Here is a 19971-nt window from a genome sequence, read left to right on the forward strand (position 1 = left end):
AGTGGGTGGGTAGGGGGACAGAGGTGGGGGGAGGGGTATGGGAAACTTTCGGGATAGCATTTGAAATGTAAATAAAGAAAATAATAAAAAAAAAAAAAAAAAAAAAAAAAAAAAAAAAAAAAAAAAAAATTTAAAAAAAAAAAAAAAAAAAAAAAAAAATGTAACTTTTCTTATTCACTTTACACCCCACTCACTGCACCCCTCTCGGTCACCCCCTTCCCTTAATCCTCCATCTCACCTCCCCTCCTCCAAGCAGGTGTGGACCCCCATGGGTATCCCCCCACCCTGGCACTTCAAGTCTCTATGAGGCTAGGTGCTTCCTTCCTCATTGAAACAAGACAAGGCAGCTCAGCTAGAAGACCATTTCCCACATACAGTTAACAGCTTTTGGGATAGCCCCTGTTCCAGTTGTTCAGGACCCACCTGAAGACCAAGGTGTACATCTGCTACAGATGGGCAGGAGGCCTAGATCCAGCCTGTGTATGATCTTTGGTTGGTGGTTCAGACTGAAGCCCCAAGGGTCCAGGTCAGTTGACTCTGTTGGTCTTCCTGTCCCTTTCACACCCCACAATCTTTCCTCCTATTTTTCCATAAAGGGTCCCCAAGTTCCAGCCACTGTTTGGCTGTGAGTGGCTAGGTGGCTTTTAAAAAGTGGAACAGCAAATAAAGTCTGGCATGCCAGCAGAGGCAGGTGGATCCCTGGAGTTGAGGCCAGTGTGGTGTGCACAGTGAGACCCTATTTCTAAAACAAGGCCCACGGCACATGACAATCAGGCTAGAATTGTACCTTGTTCATTCTGTAGGAGATTCACGTGACGTTTGGCGTCACCTGACAGCAGACCTACTATTCACTACTTACATTTTCTTTGGATCATATGTTCTGTCCCAACTTCTCTTATTGAAATAAGAATTCCCTTCGCCCTCCCTTTTTAGCAGCTGTGAAAGCCCACTGTTGTCCTTCCTTTATCAGTGCTGGTTCCTGCCTGAGCCTGGGGACATTGCATGTACTGGGTATTTAAAGTGGCATGGCACTTGCCTGCATGGTAATCAAGGAGGGAAAGGATCAAGTGTAGGATTCAAACCTATGTACAGTTAGGCTTCTATGCTTACAATATCATGTTATACATAATAAATAAGTTTTGTGGAACACAGTTTATAGTCAGGAAATACAAAGGGATCAACTTGTAACTTTTTATTGTTAAAATAGCCATATCCTTACAAATGCTATAACTTTAGGACAGTGCATTCATTGACTTTGTCTTTTGCCGTCTTCTGGCATCCAGGATCCTGGCTGAAAAGTTTTGCCAGTGCTGGTGGGAGCCACTGAGGGCTCTTCCTTTCCAAAATACGGAGCAGAGGCATGCCCTTTAACTTGAGTTGCAGTAGGTGAAGGCAAGAGTTCTTCACTGGCTTCTTTACCGAGTTTATCTTTTTCATAAAAATCTTGGCTTTTTATTTTAATTTCTTCTCTGTATTTTTCATTCTTTAGTATTTCCTGCACATAGACATAATTGGGAAACGATTAAATTTTTAGTTTAAATCATTCAAAGATTTATGGAAATAAAGTCAATCAAGATATTAAGAGATACTGCATTACATGTGTAGCTAATGAATAGGGTAAGGCTGGAAAGACTTTTAATTACATATCATTCTGAAATATTCCTTATTTTATGTTACAAGAGAAAGGCTGAGACAACACAGAAAAATATTTACTACTTAAAAAGTGAGACAAATGTTACCTAAGAATCTGCACTGCTCTAGTTTTCAGGTTTCACAACTGCTTTCTGCCTCCAAGTGAAGCATGCACGACTGCTTTTCTACTGCAGAGCAAGATGCGCTGGAGTATCCCAGAATGCACTCATACCTGCCACCCCGTGTCAGTGGGATTCACCTGAATGCTAATTCACCTTCTGTATTGCTGGATCTAAGCTCCATCTACTTCTTTTTCTCTGGAGTGGTCAAGTGGAGAACAGAGCAGAGAGTTCAGCAGGTCCTAGACTTGAGCTACGCTACTGGAAGTGTTTCGTCAAAGCAGCCAATTGGCAGGAAGTTGCAGCTTGGCTCTATCTGGGATCTATACTAAAATTACAGTGAATCTTTTATTATTGCCTTACATTGAGTACAAGGCTGTCACAGGAGCATCTTTACATAGACCTTTCGGAAAAGGCAATGAAATCCTTTCAGGTTGCAGGGTGAGACGGCAGGATAGGAGTATCCTTCACATGATAATGAGACTAGAGTATAAGGAAATAGTGGACAAGCTCCAAGGATCAAGAAAGACAAGCAGAGAAAGCTAGAGGGCACCGAACCAGAAAGGCACAAAGCACCCATGTTTCAAGATTGGCTCCCTGGAGGAAGAAGTGTGAAGTTAACTGGGAGAGTGTAAACAGTCCCCCACCCCCACCCCAATACCAAAAGGCCAGGGAAACTCATGATTCTTACAAACTTTAAATCCAGCACAGGGAGTTAGTTTGAAAGTGACCCCCTCCTGTGCAGCAAACTAGCTCAAAAAGAAATCCATCACACAGTGCGGTAGTAAGACATCGTCACACAACCACCCACATGAACCCAGTGGTGGTACACAGGCCTGTAAGTTCACTTTCCTTGAGGTGGAAGCAGGAGAATTCAGAGTTCAAGGTCCTTGCTAGTCCTAGCCAGTGCCTGAGCAGCTAAGTGAACCCCCATCTCTTAAAAATACAAAACTGCATTCAAAGATACAGAAGTAGATGAAATACTGCACAAAGAGTTCAGACAGTTGTTGCTAAAAGGATGAGTAAATTCAAAGAGGGTAAACGAGAGAGGTTAATGAGCAAAGGAGACTTTTATATTTTGGGCAGATAAACCAAGCAGCAGACCAGGCCAAGGTGTTCCACGTGGGAGAGGTTTATTATGCGGGAGTTGGGGAGCAGCAAAGCGGGTAGAAGGGTAGAGAAGAGCAGAGAGAGAGAGGAGGGGTTGGCTTCCTCTCTTATACAGAAAATGATGTCACACCAGTGAGGGCGGGAACTGAGCCAAGTGGATTGTGGGATAGAAGGTTGTCCTGGCAACATAGGTCAAGGGTCACATGGCTAGGCGGGGCTTGCAGTATCCTGGTGCTAACAGAGACAACACAGGATATGACTCAGTAAATCATCAGTAGAGGTTCTGAAATAGAGCAAGCCTAAGGAAAATGGCCGTTGTGCGGTAGGTAACAGTCTGACAACGAAGGTTCATGCTGATTTAAAGAGTGACTGTTTATTCCACTGTGCTAAGAAATACGCACCCAACTTCCAGCCATCCTCCTTTTCAGCTCCTGTGCTGGTAGGGACTTAAGCTTAGGGTGCATGCAAGCCTGGCAAGTGCTCTACAGCAGGGCTGTATCTCTACCCTCTTCCTTTTGAAACAGGGAAAGGAGGTGATACAATGTCATCTTCAAATTTCCCACCAAGATGGTACACAACTGCTACCATACTAGCCTGTTAAAAAAAAGGGAAAAAAGGAGGCTGCTGAGATGGCTCAGTGGTTAAGAGCGCTGACTGCTCTTCCAAAGGTCCTGAGTTCAAATCTCAGCAACCACATGGCGGCTCACAACCATCTGTCATGAAATCTGCTGCCCTCTTCTGGAGTGTCTGAAGACAGCTACAGTGTACGAATGAATGAATGAATGAATGAATAAATAAATATTTAAAAAAAAAAAGGAAAAAAAAAAAGAGAAAAAAAAGTAGAGAAATGTACAAAACACAGTGCTCAGAGCCCAGCTGTGACTTCTGAAAGGTAAGGGATAAAATGAGGTAATGCCTGTTACCCTGCATTTCTGTCTAGATATACATTATGACTGTCACACGGGCTAGGGCCCAAGAGAACTTGGCATCTCACTAAGCTCAAGCCATAATGCTAGTTGCCTATGAAGACTAAGGAAGATGGAGTACACTGGGCAGATTATCATGTTCTAGACTCTGCACAGGACCCACCTGAGTGTTCAGAAGGATACCTGCTGAGTTTGTGTAATGCAAACCTTCACCAAGCCAGCCAGGGGGACTTCTGGCCAAGCCTTAGAGCAGAGCAGTAAGATGGACCACTGCTGGAGCTAGCCCTGGATTAGGAGACATTCAAGCTCTACCAGCCCAAGGAACCGCAGAAGCTCCTGGGCAAACAGTGAAGACCCCAGGAGCACAACTGCTTGGATTAGAAGCAAGTGGCATAAGAGCAGGCTTGGCTTTAGAACTGTGCTACTGAATGCAGTAGCCAGATGTTATTTGACTTTAACTTATTTAGAATAAATAAGATTTAGAAATCAAAGTATTTAACAGCCAAATGTATACAGTGGCTACTGCACTGGAAAAGACACACAAAAATCTCCATCATTACAGAATTTCTTATTGGAGTACACTACTCTAGAGTTTATCTAATGTAACTCAGAAATAATCCTTCAGGACTTGGAGATGATTCACATGCCAATTAATGGTCCTTCCGTACAAACCTCAGTAAAAGGAAAGATAACAAAACCCACACATTAAACAAAGGGATACCTTAGTGGTCACCATGCAAGCAAGAAGAGAAAGTGTGCTTTAAATGTGCCCACAGTTATAGACCTTGAAATGACTGAACCAACAAATAAGGATGTCATTACAGCTATAACATAAAAATGTTCAGCTATAACAGCAGGAGGAAAGACAGGGGACAAAGAGAACCAAGAGAAAACTAGAGGGGAAATGTACATGCCAGGAAACCTTGAGTGCTGTTAGTAGCCAATCAGACACAGTATAAGAAAAGCGTTAAAAAGCTATGAACTGAAATGAGGGATTGGAAAAGCTTACAAAATAAAGCCTCAGCGAGGTGGGGATGTAACAAGTTGTTCACCATGTACACACACAAGGGAAATAATTATCAAAAATACCCAAAGGGGATACAAATACAAACTACATATCAGAAGCTCAACAGACCCCAAGTGGGATGACCAGACACCAAAATCAAACTGCTAAAAACTGATGAGAAAGGGGAATCTTTAGAGGAAAGGGCACTCAGATGTGAGAGACAGAAATCACTGAGTTCTCTCAGAAATAGTGGGTGTACTAAGAAGAGAGAACAGCTTTGAAGTGCTCGACATAGAAGACCAGACATAGAATTCCCTATCCTGTGAAACTGTTCTCAGGAAACAACCATCAGCTGAACTGATCACAAGCAAATCTGAAGATGAGAAACATTAGAGGAAATACTTGGGCTAACGTAAAGTCCTACGTAGAGAAGTCTGGCCCCACACAATAGGATGAGCCCCACAGGGAAACATCAGCGAAGGACTTCACTGCCCAGAAACTCAGGGTTTCTGCACACTTTGTTAGGTGTTGGTATTCTGGAACTCTGTCCATTCCTTTCAAGTTCTTGGAAAATATGAAGACCATCAGAACCCTGTCCAGTGACTGTGTTGCTACCTCAACTCCTCAAGCTTTGCAGATCAAGTTCAGGACAGTGCAGCCGGGAGGGGAGGACTGCTAATCCCATATGTAGCCCTCAGACTACCATTACTTTTGTGTCTCAGCACGTGTCTCAATAGGCAGCAAGAAGCAAGCAACTTTAGGGGAGGAAGGCTGTTTCAGCTCACAGAAGGAGGGGGGAACTGTCAAGGTAGAGAAGCCTGGCTGCAGGGTCATGGATGTGAGGGTGCACAGCTGGGAAGGCTCAAGCTTCTCACATCTCAGCAGAACAGGAAGTAGAGAGCAGTCAGGAAGCTGGGCTTCATTATTAAGCACATTCCTAGCAACTCATCTCCACCTCTGTCCCCCTCTTCCTCCCACCCACACACCTGTTCTTCAAACAGCATTAGCAGCTAGGGACCTAGTGTTCAGGCACACAAGTCTATGGGGACATTTCACATTCTCAATCACCACCTTTAGCCTTCCCTACTTCCACTAAGGACAAGCACCTGTTTAGCATGCCTTCCATGTGCCACACCAGTTTCTGTGTCCCTTGACATGGGGTTTTTGAGCAGCATATCAACAGTGGTCTTTTGATTCAGTCTGAAGCCAAGTCATGGAATTAACAATCACGGAATCACGGGTAGTAAAGTCAACCCCATTCTGGGAGAGTGACACAAGAGTCCCATGGAGTGAACAGCTGAAGAATATTATTCCCTACCAAGCTCAAAGAAGAAACCATACTGACAGTGGAGACAGACTGCACTCAGCCAAAATCTGCATGCTAAGTTGTTCCGTAGGTGCGGTATGAATGACCAGTGTCTGGGATAACTCTTCTTAAAACAGGCAGCAGAACTTATTTCCGTGTAGCCAATACACTTAGGTTTGTTTATGGAGCCTTGTTTTGGTGACAGTTGACAGACCTGTCAATGTTACCTATTGTTTGAATTTATAGGTTATTTTATATGTCAGAAATGTGACCTTAAACGTCATTGTGGAGGATGGGAAAAGCAGCAAAAGGGAAGAGCTGGATGCCTTCAAAATGCTCACTACAGAAGACAGAGACGGTGGCTATTTTTCTGGTCTCATTCATTAATGTGAACTCAAGCTCCCCAAAGGTGGCCAAGTCCTCTGTAACGCCATTACTTGCTAAGAGTCCTCTGGGTAGCTGTGCTCAACAGTGCAAATTGATACATGAATCAGGATGCCAAAAAGCTTTTAAAGTTTTTTTTTTTTTTAAGGCTTAAATATGCACTCTACTAATATGCTGACATATAGCGCAGTCACAGACATTAGGCGTGATATCATCAGGAGAGTTATCTTTATCAGTCTTTTATGTGAGATTCTAACAGAGGCATTTTCTACAATGGTGAGGAATCAGCTCTATCATACAGTTATGGCTGTAGGAAATCTTAAGGAAAAGAAATAGAAATGTAGATGATAAGAGAAGGTAAAGCAAACGGCCGAGTAGAGAAAAGGTCCCCACAATAATGTGTCCTGAGAGAGAAGGAAACCCAGGCAGTGTACAGCTGAGCCTTGGGCAGAACTGTAAAATCTGAGAGAAGGTGTGTGTGGGGGGGAACTGGCACACCCTCCCTGACCAGGCTGCCATGGGTGGACCAAAGCTTCGATGACTGCTGGGTTCTGGGGACAAGGACAGGCCAAGAAATATCTGAGCAAGTCCTAAAGATTATCCAGAGTCTTCCACCTCAAGTTCTTCTGACTCTGAGGCCACCACTAGAATTAAGTGTGCAAACGAACAATTCTGAGTCTGCTAGTCAGGGTAGAGGAGTACTTAGGAGCAGGTCTACGTACTTAACATTCAGGAGCACTGTTGGCAGTATACCTTACAATAGTGCATACGTTGCAACAATGTATGTTGCTAGACGTTTTACATTTTGTGTATGTGATACATGCATAACGAGAATAGACAGTTGTCTCCATTATGTTATTCAAGATCCCACCCCAACCCAGTTGTTATTTTTAAAATATTTAAACCAAGCAACTGAGACTTAGTGTATCAAGGAGTTTTCTTGTAATGCGTTTATGTATATGCATGTAGGATGCTGACGATATGACACTCTTGTGAAATTTAAAAGGTTCCACGATAACAGCCTTCAAAATGATTGCTATAATTTTGAGCGGGGGATCTTGGGACTGACCAGGGCCTTGTACATGCTTAGCATACCCTCTGCCACTGGGTCATACCCTCAGTCATGTCCTTTTTCCCATGGGCAAACATGTGGGAGGACAGACTAGGTCGTTGTAGATTAGGTTGTTGTCAAGTTTGCTTTGAAACTGCTAGAAATCTAATCAGGAAACAAACAAACAAACAAACAAAAACCTGATACAGGTTAACAACTCTTGTACATGTCATGCCAGAGCCTGATTTTTAAGTTTAAGTTCCGGTTCCTGAGGTATATGTAGCTACCAGTACTTGAAACTTCTAAGTATATTATACGTAAGTATGTCCAAATGTAGGTTCAAAAAAAAAAAAAAACATGCTGCAGTTTAAATAAGTTTAACAGCAGTTCATTATTAGAAAGTTTCTTATATATAAACAAGTAAGCCTTAGGAGTCAGTCAGATTCAGGCACATACCATTCTTACATTTTTCTATAGGAAGAAAATTGTTTTTGTTGTTGAATTTTTTGAAGCTCAAATTATACTACATATAGAAAGCAAGAATGGGAATTTATAAAATGTTACTACTTAAAATTACTATATATATATATATATATATATATATATATATATATATAATATAGTTATTGACACTATATATAGGAGAACATGTAAAATAAAAATGTAAGGAAAATTTTGGTCTCACATAAAGACATAATTCTAAAATGCTACATATACTCTCTAAAATTTATGTACATTTTAATCTCTTATCAGCCATATGGCATAGAGAGAATAAACTTAATTTTACTAGTTCTACTAGTTTTGTTTTATAAGTTAAACTATACTTGCAAAAGAATAATATTTAATTTAAAATCATATTAAACATTTTAGTATGAGTGTATTTGAGTTAAATAAAAAATTACAAATACAAAAGGATTTAATCAACAGATTAAAAGCGAAATTTAGCCAGAAGTATGTTTGTGAATGCCATATTACAGATAGTCACAGAGATGGGAGCACATTACATTATTAATATACCACAGAGATCCATACCTCAACATTTCTACAGTGGGAACTTTGTAAGCTGAATATGCACATTGGGGGTGTGTGTGGAGGTTGGGATTGAACTTGGCCTCTCCCACTACCACTGTACTATATCCCACCTCCTGGAAATTCTTTTTGACATCAATTTGTAACATGCAGAGAAAAATTCAATCGTCACAAACGCTGTGTTGAAGTGTGACCTTGAAAATGCCCCTTGGTTGTTTAAGTGACCTTCCTTGTTCTACAAGGTGAACTGTTGGGATGAAACAGTGAGTTATTAGATCACCCCCTTTTCAGTCTAGAAAAGGGGGAGGTACATAGGTCCCCCAAAAGTATTCTGTTTTCAGACATACCCAAGGAAAGTGCTGAAATATTAACCAGTGATGCCAGGCTGACCCACACAAGGATAAATGAGCTCTAGCACTCAGGTTAGAATGCTAGCACGGGGCTGCAAAGGCATCTATTGGAACAGAAGAGCAGCAGGGACTTAGGCTCCAGCACATGCTGCTCCACTCTGTGTTCGTGCCAATCACTTTTGTGCCTCTGCCAAATCAATGTCACAGTTAATTTATGCACTTTCAAATCCACTGCAAACATCCCCTGATCAATTACAGCAATGAAAATACACACCGAGTTTTGTTGTTTTGACACGCTTTCTTGAACTCCCCCTTTTGCATTTTCCCCCCAAAACGTCTCTAATTACAAGAAGTTAATCTCACTGGTTCTTGTTATTTGGGGGGACAATTGTAAGGTTTGTTTATATTCTTTGCTGGTTAGGAATTTCTGGCACTGAGTTTTCTGTCTTTGAACTTGAGCCAGATTAATAATTAAATCTTGAAATGTCACTAAAATGAACTAATCACAGAGCTCCAATCATTAATAGTTTGTGTTGGTATTTCCTTTAATAAAAGAAATGAACTTCCCCATGTATACATTAAAAGAAAAAAAACAAAAACCTCGAGCATAAAGACACCATTATTTAATAGAAAAACTTAGCAGTTAAACACTAATAGAAAATAATTAAAGTTACTTAGCTTTAGTCTTATTTAATTGAACTACTCTGGTAGGAGACAAAGAAAACGTTGCTCTCTTACGTGAAAGTGGGAGGGGAGCGGGGGGGGGGGAAGATTAAAATCCCTGAAATCCCTGAAAGAAAAGACAATGTTGGGAGTCCATGGCTTTCTTCCGAGAAAGGCAGTGACATGGCAGAGAAGCAAAAGCCAGGAAGAAAAGAGAAGGAGCCACAGTGAGTGGCTGCTAACGTTTACTGACTTGTCTGCCAGCTGCTGGAGGGGGAAAGGGTTCTCTTCTGTGTTGAGAGATGAAGATGAGTTGGGCAAGCGATGCGAGGAGTTAGAGAAGCCACATAGACGAAGGCTGTCCCAGAGAAACAAAAAGGCTGTGGTCACACACCGGACTTAGGACTTGATGCAGGGACAATGCAGACTATGATGCTAGAGGCTCTGACCCATGCACTCTCTCTTCTTCTATGCACTCTGTCAATGAAGTCCAGGCATCCTCACATCAAGGTTATGTTCTCATAGCTGTCCTTGGTGTGCAGGGCAGAGTAAGTCATGGTGCTCCCTGTAGTGACTCTGACCTAGGTACGGGTGGGTGTCAAGAACCAGAAGTTCTGCTCGGCCATCACGTGGCTAAGGCCTAGGGATCCTACTGTCCCATTCAATTATTCTTTGGTTCATTCATGTGAACCATGTGCACAGAACGGAGTTAAAGGATACAATATTTACCCAGTGCTTCAAGAAGTAACAATCTTAGTGAGAAAGACAAGGAAAAATACATTCAAGTGTAAGGATATTTGGAAATGCAGAAGAAAAGACCATCTCCTGAATATTAGTCTCACTGAGGGAACTAGGGTTAGAAATGATTTTTTTTTTTTTTGGAGAAGATAATATTTGAGTGTTAACCACTTTGCAGAAATTAATTAGAGAACCAAGAGGAGCTGAATGCTGTGGGAGAGGTGTGCGCATGCTCACAGGGCTGAGGAGGAAAGCAGTGTTGGGCATTCATGATGCTCGAAGTGGAGTCAGAGAACACGACACTCAGAACATGCTATTTCTTGCAATACACTCTCAGGACTTTAAGGTTTTATTCTGAAGACTTTGAAGCAAGAACAGGATTCCAGAGGAAGAATACAAATTTTTTAAAGGTGAATTTGAATTTCAGATACACAAACAATAACTTAGTATTTATGACCTATATACTGCATGGGACCTACTTACACTTAAAAATCAGTTGTTTATTTAAAATTAATGTTTAATGGACTACACTATATTTCTATTTGCTTAATCTGCAGACATAAACACAGGATTTCCACGTTCACTTCATTTTTTAAAGTAAAATGACTATGGCAACTGTGTACACTGGACTGAGTGGCGAGGGGGAGGGGTGGGCATACGAGAATAGTGAGATGAAATAGGTGTTTCTACAGAAATGTTAGAAAAAAGTCATCAGGCCAGAAAGCCACAGTGGTAGTGAGGCCGAGAAGCATCTGTGTATGTGTTCTTGGGTGGGAAGCACGGGAGGGGGCAAGCAGACCCACTCACCTTTTTAGAGAGCGATTTCGAAGCTACGGCTGCAAAGACAAAAGGCCATGCCAGTCCTTGGCACTCGGGAGGGGAGGCTGAGGCCAAGGTGAGATTAAAAACTGAGAAAAAGAGGTATGTGTGTACATGGAACGTGCATGTGCACATGTGTGTTACATATTACATATACCAAATGAGATGTCTGTAAAACATTCAGGTTCTTACCAGACTCTCAGCTCCTCTGTGGCCAACCGTACAAACAGTTTGGCCTCAAGTGTTTGAGGCCTCAGGCATAGGCCCCTTTGTTTCTATGCTCTCTTCAGGGATAACTGTTTTTCATGCTGCAAGTTTAAACACTATCTCCATAATGCTGAGCAATCTCAAATTTATACTTTTAGCCCTGACAGATTCCTAGGATCCAAAGTTCTAAGATTAGACTTGACAATTTCATTCAAACTGTCCACAGGCCACAAGGTCACATGACTAGCCTGTACTTTAAGTAGAAACCTGCTTCCACCTCATGCTACCGGGTACATGTCACAAGCCACTCCCAAGGCTCTCATAGAGTTGGGGCCAATGCAGTCGTGTCTACCTGTTCTCCCTGGACCCCTGGCAGTTCTGTCATGTTTCACTGGCATCTCTTCCCCATCCTCATCTGCTAAACTACAGGCCAGCTCCAAGGCCACAGCCGACAATGTGCACAGACAGCCCTGAAAGTTACTGATCACGCTCGGAGTAGGCTTTGTCACAATAAAATGCATACTAGTGGGCGGATCTGATGAGGAGGTGGAGGCAGGAGGGGGTTGGTAGGAAAAGTTAGAGGAGGAGGGGCTTCACTGTGCAATGTTTAGAGCTGCTCCTGCGTCCCCTTCCCTCCTCTACCTACGCAGCACTAAATCTTACCAGCTCTTCCCACTGCACCTTGAGCTCTGCATTTGTCGATACCTATCTTGCACTTCCTAACATGCCTCCTTGGGCCTCCTGGCCAACAGAGGGTGACTTTTCATGCCAGTTCTCTCTAACAAACCTTTCATGGGTTGATTAGAAGTTACGTCAGATTTGCATGTAGGAGATTCCAGATCTTTCCCAGCTGCAGGGGAAGCTGTGACAAGACAGCTCACATCTGTCCACAATGCTGTCGAGTGGAGCAGTAGCAGAGGGCTGCCTTGCTAATGCTTTAAGGGCAGCCTATCCAGTGAAATAGACAGGCAAGGACATAAAGCCAGGCCACACCAACCAGACGGGCAGTACAAACGCGCTAAGGACCCCCAAGAGCTTGCCAGAGCTTTGCTGGGCCTCTGTCACTGTTTGACTTCATCATTTTTGTCCTTTGACCTCTTTCTACCACAAGGATCTACTAGACACATTCTACTGCAACTTCAACTCAGGCCTGCAGCCTACGAGGGTCAGGGGATCTGACTGCTCTCTGCCTCCAATCATGGCCCTCTCTGCTATGCTGCAGCCCCACTGGCTGCTTCTGTGTTCCTCAGACATTTTCCCTGTTGTCACTGGGCCCCTTTTCTGCCTGTGAGGCTTTTCTTCCAGCTATTCCTATGGCTACCTAAGCCTCATGGTAAAGAGAAGACCACAACCTACAGAGAGCTCCCCTTGTCAAGCTATGTAGTGATTGTTGCACAGTAAAATGAAGCAAAACAGCACAGTCACCAAAATTCACGCCCTACCCTTGCTCTGCCATACTGGTTTCTCCCTCCATGGCTAATCTTTTATTTAAAAACCAAACCAAGCCAAACAAACAAACAAAAGCAAAACAAAACAGATTTTTCTATATACTTTCTGCTTTTTTCATAAAACAGGCAAATTACCTATCTGGCCGTCCTTCAGCTACCATTCCCATTCATATACGATCAATTTCTTGTTAATCTACTTGTTTGAAACTCTGTCATGGCACTAAGTCCATATTGCTATGCTTCTGTCGTCTCTTTTTAGTCTCTGGGAACTCCCTTGTGTGGCCATACCGTTGCCTTTGTCTGATAATTGAGTAGATTTCTAGATGTTGGGCTGCCAAGGCAGAAGGCAAACACATATGCAGCTTGGTTGCCATAGGCAATGAGTTCTTGTCAGTTCTTTTTGGCTCAGTCCCCCTTTGTCCCTCAGACACAGTGCCTAGAACAGGGGCTAGCATATAAGGTGCAATCAGCACTCACTTGCTGAATGAATAAACTTGGCTCCTCTACATACTGCACCGTATCACACATGCAAAGCTAAATTTAAACACCTAACAATTAAGAATAAATTGTATTTCATCATTAATAAGTTATGGTTCTAAATAATTTTACAGGTCTTTTCTTCATAGTGACAAAAAATACCATACATTCTTGAAAACTGAAAAAGAATATTTATACTCTTAGGAATTTATATTAGTTTTTAAAAATAAATGTGGCAAAGATGATGCTTTCGAAATTGGGAAAAATGTATCTTTGTGTATCCTCACTTGTCAATCATTAAGCATTCGGCTTTGAATATATCACTACTCAAATACAGAGTTCCTAAGTTAGGTTAAAGAAAGAAACTTTAATAATCAGCCAACTTTTTAGACCCCAAAGCTTTTTACCCCCAAGAGAGAGAAGTAATCATATGGCTCTATTTCCTGCCTAGTGCACACCAAGTCATCTGTCCAGAGCGGCACATCTGCAATAATACGCAAGGGTGACAGGTCACGATGTCAACCCACAGTGCCCGAGACCAACGTGAACAGGACAAGAGGTACCGACAGCTCAGAAAACCTACTGATGTTTCCCAAAGAGGCAGAGGTGGTTCAGAAAAGCAGGTGGGTAAACGACTCAGGCATTTAACATGGAAATCAGGACAACTCCCCTTACCCATACACCTTCTAAAATAGACAAAGCGTCCATCTCCCTTCCTAGTATAGGACTGGAGAAGAAAGGAATAAGAAGATAAACTACTAGGTAAGGGGAAAACAGTGGCAGGGGTCAGGGACGGTGACCTGTGATTACCCAGAAGCAGAGCTGTCAGAGAGGCAAACATGACAAAGTTTAGCTGTGGCACCTGCCTTGGGCAAGGTGACTGGCGCTGGCAGCCAGGCAGTTGGAGCTCCCCGAAGCAACTGTGCTGCGAGGGAAGTGGAAATCTCTGAAGGGCAGCATCTGATGAAATGGACTGAAATGGTACCGTGGGAGGGATGAAGGAAGGGTACAAGGAACCACAGTGACAGCTCTTCTCCTAGGAGGATGTGAAGGAGCCCACACATTAATTAGGATACAGTGGCCTCTGAAGGTCAGGCAACCGAGTGCAAGCTCAAATGGGTATCAGTGGAGTTGAGAGCTTCTTTTAGGATTGGTGCCAGGACTAAAAGAGGCTCAGGGATGATGTCCCTGATGCCCCATTGATGGGACTAGAAGATGAAACAACAAAGTCAGGTGAGAATTCTCACGGGAGATGTGGGAGGGACTCCAAACAGTTGCTGGGGACCTGGGGAAGTGGCTCAGTGGTAAGACTCTCGTCACACAAGCCTGGTGATCCAAGCTTTTATCCCTGGAACCTACGTAAAGGTACAAAGAGAAGTGATCCCACAAAACTGTCCTCTGCCCTCCACATTCATGTTACGTCAACATGTGCCTCTATCCTTTAACAACAGCAGCAATAACACACACACACACACACACACACACACACACACACACACACACACACACACCCCAAAAGTAAGAGCAGAAGAGAAAAAATCAAACGCAAATGAGGAACTCACCAGGAGATAAGTCCTTCAGCACTCTGAGCCAGGGACTGTTCTACAGATGCAGCAGCTCCAGACCACAGAACCTGTTCTTGAGACTTAGACTCTAATAGGAAGAGACAAACCACAGCTAGGGACTGAAGGTGAGCAGGTGACTGCAGTTGCTATGCGCTGATTTAATCAGCCAGTCTGCCCTTTTGCTACCTAGCAACTGGAAACTTAGAACTCTGCAGAATGTCCCTTTTGCTATCCTTTCTCGCAAGGAAAACTGCTTTTCTCTACAAAATACTTCTAAAACAAATAAAGGAATCTAAACAAACAGAAATTCATGAAGTAGCAACCATAAACCTCTTAGACTTTTATTTGCACTGCTAAAAAGCCCGGAGTCTATGACTATGCCCTTTCCCTTCATTGGCTTATATATTGCAAAATGAATACAACATGTCTCATTTACAAACACACTTGTCAATATAAATAAAACAAACCCAGCGCATACTGGCTCATAACTTTTCAGTTAATGTTCTTCAGATATGTGTGTGTGTCCACAGACAGGCATATTACTCTTTTCACTGGTTACTTAGGAGCTAACAAACCATTGTGTAGAAGAATGTGACAGATTCACCCAAACCTTTGTGGATACATGTTTAGAATAATTCATATTTTATAAATACTACATCTCCATGTAAATTTTAGCTTATTTGCCATTCACTTCTTGGCATACCTTCTCAGGACCAGAAATTCTAGATCAGAAAGGTTTTTTTTGGAATTTGGAAACTTGTATCTAGCACTAATTTATATCTTTATGTATGAATGAGAGCACACTTTCCCCATAGCTTTGTCAAATTAAAAACACACAAACAAAGTGTTCCTTGTCCTCCCTGTGTCTGGTTTACTTGTTTTCTGTATTCAGGATTTCAATGTTAACCCCAGAAAACCTCGATGCCTTGGGCTGTCAATCTGCTCTCACCTATGGTGTGTGGTTTTGGTGTGAGGCAGCTGGGCACGCTTCAGCTCTCAGCCTCATTCTCACCTTTCCAGAGTAGCTTTCCTGGACTTTGTCCCACATAAAGTAGGCTATGTCTGTTATTTTTGTTGAGCTTCTGCTTTTCCCAAGTCCTTTTCACATTTGTAATGATCCACTTTGGGCACACGTTCAAAGTGACTTTCCTAAGTACAAGCTCTGAGGTGATCCTGATGCCATCAGGGTCCATGAGCATCCATCCTGACTGCCAACCTCTGCCACAGAACAGGCCTCATAGGTATTCAGGGAGCACATTTTAGCTTCCTTCCTGGGGGACTCACTGTTAGCTGTCTCTTCACCAACATTCCCAAAGGCAGCTGGAGTAATGCTTTTCTTGAAAAGGTGCTCAGGAGGAGGATGGGATTCTCAGTCTTCCTCCAAAACAAGTAAGCTCAGGCCCTGCTGGCCGGGACTATCCGCGGAGGACGACTGTAAAGCAACTGGGCCACACAGGCTGTGCACGGTCTGCTTCAAGAACTATAATGCAGTTTTTATGATATCTAAGAGTTTCTAGTACCTCAAAAACGCGATGGCTGCAAGATCTAATATTAATTTACCTTTGTAAAAGAATATATACCACCCAATGACTTTGGAGTAAAGGGAGGAATGAAATGTCAGAACACTCAAAAAGTTAGGAACTGTTAGTTGTGACTGAATTTCTACTGCCAACTACTCTGCGGTGACAATCATCCCCTTATTTAAAGTAAAGTGACATTTCCTTCATGTGCTTAAGTATAAACTTCACAACAGTGATGATTGGCTCCTGACCATTAGAAAGGTAATTAGGGCACGATGACACCAGAACAGACTACACGCTTTGCCACTTGTTAGGTAGAAGTTCATTTCATAGGTAACTTCGTTATTTTCACGCTGGGAGCAAAAGGCTTTAAATATCAGGCTTTGTGAGACTTTTCAGAGCATTCCTTACGACATGGCTGTGTGGCCTGCTTGCTGCTAAGCCTGACCGTGCCCTACCCAATGGGGATTGGGGAGAGAGAGAGAGAGAGAGAGAGAGAGAGAGAGAGAGAGAGCCTAACTCATTCCTTTTCTTTTATTCTAGGTATCTTATAAATGGGGCAGGAATTAGCAAAGCTCTTAGGTTGAACAAAACTGGGTTGAGTGCAGCCTAGGTTGAGTGCAGCCTAGGTTGAGTGCAGCCTAGGTTGAGTGTAGCCTAGGTTGAGTGTAGCCTAGGTTGAGTGCAGCCTAATAGCATTTACATTTTATGTTCAAGCTCTCTCTGTCTGTCTCTCTCTCAGATCTTGCTATGGAAAGACTGGCCTTAGACTCCTGGCTCTCTTGTTAAGAGGCAATAATAATGTTTCCTTAGGAAAATCCATGTTACTACCCAGTGAATATATCACTGAACTTATTACCTGTAAATATTTTGCCAATACACAAATGAATTTTTAACAAGTATTGCACTAATGTGATAATGTCACAGCATTGAAAAAAAAACCTATAGAATTCAAATGACTATAAATGACTTTACAGTATGAATGTGGCAAAACCATCCAACTAGCAATGAAAATGCAGAACTCCCTCTGCTAAGAAGATGTCATTAGTGAGGCTATTTTAGACAAACACTAATAAGTGTTTTTGTTTTTATGATGAATTGCCATGTAATTTGGTGAGAGCTGATAATGCAATTAGTCTGATTTTGTGGGGGGAGACAATTACTGAAACCTTGTGCTTATCAGTCCTGGAGAAAAACATACCTTCTTCCCGTCTGAAAAAGAAAGACTGTCAAAATACACCATTATAGAAAAGCTAGAAATAGACGGGGAGAAGACAGGGCCTGTCATAGAAACTTCATTTCTCTTCTGAACATTTCACCCTATATTCAATTGTGCAATTCAGAAAACACTGCATTTTTATTGGTACATGTCAAGAAGAACTTTATACATTAAAGATGAAAAGCAAAATTTAAAACCTAAATGTATTTTTATTCTCTGAGTACAAGTGAAGTAAAAATATCTTAATAAAGAGATAAGCTGAGCAAACTAAATGATGGCATTTGTTTTAAACAAAAAGCACTATTTTCATTTTTCCATTAGAAATGACACCCCCACACACTTTAAAAATTAAAGTCAACCTCGAGCTGACCCCTAAGCTGGATCTGACCTGTAACGTAAGCCTTCTCCCAAACAACTAGCTTTCATGGCATGACAAGCACGCAGTAGTGGCTCACATACCTTGATGTGCCTACAGCTCTCTAATTGAACTTAGGTCCCATTCAACAAGAGGAAAGCCATGCCTGCTACTAGAAACCTAGCCAACAACCCAAGGCTAGTGAAGTCATGGAGTACAACCTACAACTGCCAGCCTATTAAGCCAGCCCGACCTCTGAATATATTCTTAACATTTGTATTTATGCAAATAAAAGCACTCCTCACCCCTCATCAAAGAAACTCCCTTTTGCAATGGAAGGAGACCATTATGGAGAGTCAGAAGCAATCAGAATGGCAGCTTGTGGAGCCCAGGCCCAACTGGTATAGCTACAACCCAGGGAAGAAAACCACTCAACTGCATGCGGCCAACAGCTGTAGGCTACACCAAGCTTGTTAGTGAAAGTTCATCTCAGGGTTTCTGAATGGCCTGGGCCAGTCCTCAGCAGCTCTCCAGGAGTTCAGCCCCTTGAGCTGGTCTTGGTCACCAAGTTTTCAAGCACTCTGGTACACAGTTTCGGCAGGTGCTGTTCTCAATCAACATATTGTTTTGTGTCAGCATAACCCAAGTGCAGCCAGATTACAAGATGAGCAGACCTGTTGAATTTAATGACCTGGTATTGACCATTGCTGGTTTGAGCTCATGTCTGCTAAAGACAATTTTGGTTTTGATCCAGCTGATGCTGAATAAAGGACCCCAGTGAAAAGGAATCCAACATAGCAGAGTTAAAGTGGGAGAAAGGAAAGCCCCGATCAGCATGCGCTGTTACTGGTCCCCGCGCTGGGGGTTGGCCTTCTGAGGAGGCAAGGCGAATGTGCACCAGTTGCCTGAATGAACTTGAACTACTAACCCAGGGGACAGAAAGGGGAACATTAGTCCCTTAGCTCCAGCCCCTACTGATCAAAGGTTAGTAGTATGCTAACTCTTTCACCTGCCACGTTCTTACTCATAGACACGCCATGCTGTCTGAGCGATGGGCCAGAATAAAAGAGTACACAAGCAAGTTACAAGGGACATCTGTTATTGGGAGCTGAAATTAAAATTATCAAGAACTCTAAAAAAGGTAGCTCTATTTTTAAAGTTCAATTATATTGCATTTTCAAAATTCAAATACTTTAAATCAATCTGAACATCACAAGTAGAAAACAGGCAGCTCTCAGGCTACACAAATGGGGAGACAAAACCAGAAAAATTTGTATTAATTTCTACAATGTAAACATTTAAAGATACTGTATAGCACTATTCATAAATGTAGAACTTTCCAAAAGATAAGCAAGGGTCAGCAAGATGGCTCTGCAGACAAGAGGGAGTAAGAGGACTGATAAGCACATGGCTTCAGTCATTGTCTCCCCCCACAAAATCAGACTAATTGCATTATCAGCTCTCACCAAATTACATGGCAATTCATCATAAAAACAAAAACACTTATTAGTGTTTGTCTAAAATAGCCTAACTAATGACATCTTCTTAGCAGAGGGAGTTCTGCATTCTTTTTGCTCATCTGAAAGCCTGATGACCTAAGTTCAATCCCTGGAGTTCACAGTGGTAGGAGACACTTGACTGGTAAATCTTGTCTTCTGACCTCCCACACCTCGGACAGGTGCAGTCCCAACACCTCACACAGGTGAAGGCTAAACACCCTCACACAGGTGAAGTCCCAACACCTCACACAGGTGAAGGCTAAACACCCTCACACAGGTGCAGGATGGACACTCTCACACAGGTGCAGTCTGGACACTCTCACACAGGTGCAGTCCGGACACACTCACACAGGTGCAGGCTGGACACTCTCACACAGGTGCAGTCCTGACACTCTCACACAGGTGCAGTCTGGACACTCTCACACAGGTGCAGGATGGACACTCTCACACAGGTGCAGGATGGACACTCTCAAACAGGTACAGTCTGGACACTCTCACACAGGTGCAGGCTGGACACTCTCACACAGGTGCAGTCTGGACACTCTCAC

The 19971-nt window shown here is 42.7% G+C and overlaps 1 protein-coding gene across 1 annotated transcript in view; it reads right to left on the reverse strand.

Annotated features, from left to right (window-relative positions):
- Positions 1–1172: 1172 nt before the first annotated feature.
- Ndufaf2 (NADH:ubiquinone oxidoreductase complex assembly factor 2) overlaps positions 1173–19971 on the reverse strand; it is a 105925-nt gene continuing 87126 nt past the window's right edge. The window contains exon 4 of the mRNA XM_021208699.2: positions 1173–1495. Coding sequence (XP_021064358.1) covers positions 1247–1495 — 249 coding nt within the window. The 3' untranslated portion in view covers positions 1173–1246. The remainder of the gene's footprint in view (positions 1496–19971) is intronic.

The sequence above is a fragment of the Mus pahari genome, chromosome 11 (genome assembly GCF_900095145.1).
Source record: "Mus pahari chromosome 11, PAHARI_EIJ_v1.1, whole genome shotgun sequence".
Taxonomy (NCBI): Eukaryota; Metazoa; Chordata; class Mammalia; order Rodentia; family Muridae; genus Mus; species Mus pahari.